This window comes from Prunus avium, chromosome 6 (assembly GCF_965620075.1).
Source record: "Prunus avium chromosome 6, drPruAviu1.hap1.1, whole genome shotgun sequence".
NCBI lineage: Eukaryota > Viridiplantae > Streptophyta > Magnoliopsida > Rosales > Rosaceae > Prunus > Prunus avium.
The window spans coordinates 5613374-5617505 of record NC_142289.1 but is presented as its reverse complement, the minus strand read 5'-3'; the positions used below and the strand labels follow the sequence as shown (position 1 = coordinate 5617505).

Genomic DNA, 4132 nt, shown 5'->3' with positions numbered 1-4132 from the left:
ATATAGTCTGAAATTTCTAGATGAAATCTTTTTACCTAATTTATGATCAAATTCAAATAAAGGGAGGGCTCCCGGGAATGCAGAAATATCTTCAAAAATTGTTTAAAACGTACCCCTTTCAAACAATTATAATTTGATTCGAGAGTACATACATTGGATTTGTGACACTAATCAAATAAAAATTGTAAAATTTCAATATTCACACTAGAAAATGTTTGATGCTAGTTATGCATTAAAAGATAACTCAAGCAGTCACTCAATTTATTTTATTTTTACAAAAAAATATATTGTATTAAAAAATTATAAAACAATACAGAGTGGATGTGGGAACCATACTGTTAACAACGGTCTTGTTAAAATCTTCCCGGAATAAACCACGTGGGACAAAATTACGGGATAACTCAAGTAGTCACTCAATTTAAAATTAAGTATAATTTTTTATATTGAGATGTTTTTTTAAATACATGTTTTCTTTATTACTTTTTTTTTTATACGAAAGATATTGGGGAAAAGAGAACTCAAACAAAAAAATCAGGTGCAATGGTAATAGCGCAAAATCACTTAGTGCCCGTTTGGCATTGCTTATTTGGGGTGATAAGTGATTTTTTAAAATTTTTTGGAAGCCCAGCCCGTTTAGTAAACTATGAGAAAATCACTTATTATTAAAAATTGCTGTGAGAGAAAGCTAGCGGACCCAGAATTTTTTTAGCGGAGGTCCAATATTGACTAAGTATGAAAAATAGTTTTTCGGAATAATCATTTTCTCAAGATAATTTTTGGCGGCTTTTGTTCCTTACACATCAAATAAGAAAACTTGATTTTATGGGATTTTAGTATGAAGTATATATTGACTTAATGAGCCATCATTTTTAGCCTAAATCATATTTTGCACTAAAATCGAATTTTCATATTTTGATTTGGTGGGAATTTGATTTTCTAGTATTTTTATTTGAATCCAAATGGAGGGTAATTCCTTATTTACATTGTAAACTTAAGTAAATGGAGTAATATAAAAATAAATAAAAGTAAAAGGACAAAGACATTTACTTAAATGTTGAAGATGAAAATAAGGTAATATGTACACCAGTTGAACAAAGGGGCAATTTCAAGCACCTACAATGGTTTTTCCGTCGAGGGGAGGTGCAATTGCACCTTCTTGCGCCTTAGTAGGTCCGCCTTTGGCTATAAGGGAAAGCAGCTAATAAGGTGCTTTCATTTTCTGATTATGCGGGAATCAGTTTCAAAGAGGCCCTGAGTTTAATGATTATGCGGGAATCAGTACCAACAACATTTTTAACCAAAAGTTTACCAAACGCCAAATTGCTTTTTCTTACGGCTGATTTCTCTCATAGCAAATCTGACAGAGATTATTTTCACAGCACAATAATGCCAAATTGGCCCTTAAGCTACAAACACCTTCCTTTTTTCATTATCTTTGTATGTATATAAAGCATTTACAAATTACAGATTAAAAGTTCATGCTAAAAAAAAGGCTTGCAAATCGAGGACTTACCGCCTTGCCCCCCACGTAGAGTCTGGAAGCCTTTGTTGTCCCTTTCACACGCTTCAAAACGCAAGGACTAGAAAGTTTCAAAAAAAAAATTTAAGAAAAAAAAACCTACAAAACATATATTTTGTATTTTGTATTTTTAACTTAAAAGAAACAATTAAATAAAAAGCCTTGGAGCAGAAGATTTAAAAAACCGGGTGCAGAGAATAACGTCTGAGCAGGTAGCTCATAGACTTTTCTCGTAAGCATGACGACACGCAAACGCAGTGGGAACAAATGGGATCATGTATGCACACAAAAACAAAATAAAATAAAAAATAAAATAAAAAAGAAAGAGACAGAGGGAGAGAAGAGAGAGAAAGGGAATGAGTTTCCGCGTAGACAGATGAGACTGATGAGAAGCTAAACAGGAGACAAAAGCTTTTCTTTTCCCTTCTTTCTTTCTTTCCTTCTTTCCTTTCTCTCTTTGTTTTTCATTTTCTGAAACTTCTCATCAAATCTGAACGAATAATTATTAAACTGCGGGTTTTTTTATATCGACACATAAGCAGTTAAAGAAAGAGGAGGAAGAAAGAGATCATCAAAATCTGTCCCTTTTTTTCTTCCTTAAGGATTCACACCTGCCATTCACACCACCCCCTTCATAGAATCTAAGCTTTATCCTTCTTCTCTCTCTTTTCTTTTCTTCTTTCATATTAAATCTTTTCGAAACCCAAACTTAATCTTCACGAAAACACCCCTTTTTAAGATTGAGGTTTTGGTCATGGAGGGACATCATCGTCATCATCACCAACAACAACAGCAACATCATCAACCACTTCAGCATCAAACTCATCAGCTTCATCTTCAACAACAACAACAACAACAACAACAACAACAGCTTCAGCAGCAGCAGCTTCAGCAGCCGCTTCCTAGTACTATCAGCGTCAACGTGGACTCGAGCGATAGGTTTCCTCAATGGAGCATTCAAGAGACGAAAGAGTTGCTGGTGATCAGAGCCGAGCTCGACCAGACTTTCATGGAGACGAAGAGAAACAAGCTTTTGTGGGAAGTGATTGCCACGAAGATGAAGGAAAAGGGCCACCATCGCAGCGCCGAACAGTGCAAGTGCAAGTGGAAAAACCTCGTTACCCGTTACAAGGTACACAAATGTTATGTAATAAACCCAAATAAGTCCTAAGTTTAATTATTGATGAATTAATCTCCCATCTAATCAACACACCTTTTATACGACATACTGATTGCCTTTCAGGGGTTTACTTTTGCTTTTCCTTATTCATCAAACCCAAAATCTTCAAAAAGTTTTTTGCTGCCTTCATTATTATCTGTTTGATATATATACGTGTGTGTGTCTTTATGTTTCGCTTTCTGTTGATGTACATTTAGGGATGTGAGACGATGGAGCCGGAAGCTATGAGGCAGCAATTCCCATTTTACAATGAGCTGCAAGCGATTTTCGCAGCGAGGATGCAGAGAATGCTGTGGGCAGAAGAGAGCGGGGCTGCAAGCGGGTCGAAGAAGAAAGCGCTTTCTTCGGATGAGGAGGAAGATAATGAGGACAGCGAGGCCGAGAATAAGGCAAGCACGGTGAGGAACAAGAAGAAGAAGAAGGTGAAGATGAGCAATATTGGCATCAGCAGTACAAGTGGGAGTGGAAGCGGAAATAATGTGAGGGAGATATTGGAGGAGTTCATGAAGCAACAGATGCAAATGGAGATGCAATGGAGGGAGGAGTTTCAAGCGAGGGAGAACGAGAGGCGGTTGAAGGAGATGGAGTGGAGGCAGACCATGGAAGCTCTAGAGAATGAGAGGATAATGATGGAGAGGAGGTGGAGAGAGAGAGAAGAGCAAAGGAGGATGAGAGAGGAGGCTAGGGCTGAGAAGAGGGATGCTCTTATCACCGCTTTGCTAAACAAGCTTAGAAGAGAAGACATGTAGCAAGCAATGAATGGTGGCTTGAGAGGTTTGTTAATTCTTAATTAGCTAGAAACACTCTTGGTTCTTTGGAAAATGGGTTTGGAGTTCAATGGATGTTATACATTATGTTGATCCATTTCCTTTCTTGTTTTGCCCACTGAGGCTTTTAATTAATTTATTGCTAGTTTAGTGAAGAAAAAAGGGCTACATCTCTCCATTAATCTCTCATCTAATTTCCATTGATTTATAAAGAAAAATCTCTTAGAATTTTCTAGTCACGTGTTTAGCCAGCTAAGTAGAAAAGGTTACTGTTCTATTAAATTTCCATGTACAAGTCTTGATGTAAGCACATGCAAGAAGAACGAAGACGAGTAGTTGTGAAACACTGAATACAAGCTTTGAGATTCCAAGCACAAGCACGCCAAGTTGAAATTTGGTTCAGGTAATTCATTGACATTTGTATTCTAGCTAGCAAAAGTTTGATTGAGTACATGCATGGTATACGGTTCTTAAGGTGGTGACATCATGACAATGCATGTACATAAGTGGCTGAAGAAGCTAAAACGCCATATGGATTTTCCCATAACATTAATTCGATCTGACTTTTTCTGCATTTGAAGTTGTGTTGAGAGATATATATATATATAATTTTGTTTCCTTCATCCCGGTTGTTGTCATGTATCTAGAAGTAGGATATATGTCTGC

General features: G+C 36.6%; 1 protein-coding gene across 1 annotated transcript; it reads left to right on the top strand.

The window, feature by feature from the left end:
- The first annotated feature begins 1913 nt into the window (after nucleotides 1-1913).
- Nucleotides 1914-3557, top strand: LOC110770465 (trihelix transcription factor GT-3b). The gene is made up of 2 exons (XM_088254168.1): nucleotides 1914-2651; nucleotides 2897-3557. Exons 1-2 carry the CDS (start codon nucleotides 2274-2276, stop codon nucleotides 3446-3448), a joined length of 930 nt encoding a protein of 309 aa, XP_088110294.1. The 5' UTR covers nucleotides 1914-2273; the 3' UTR covers nucleotides 3449-3557.
- Nucleotides 3558-4132: the final 575 nt, after the last annotated feature.

What these genes read in the sequence shown, in the direction of transcription:
- LOC110770465 (XM_088254168.1), top strand. Translation starts at nt 2,274, where the DNA reads ATGGAGGGACATCATCGTCATCATCACCAACAACAACAGCAACATCAT. An exon ending in ACCTCGTTACCCGTTACAAG is followed by an intron (nt 2,652 to 2,896) that starts GTACACAAATGT and finishes ATGTACATTTAG; the next exon opens with GGATGTGAGACGATGGAGCC.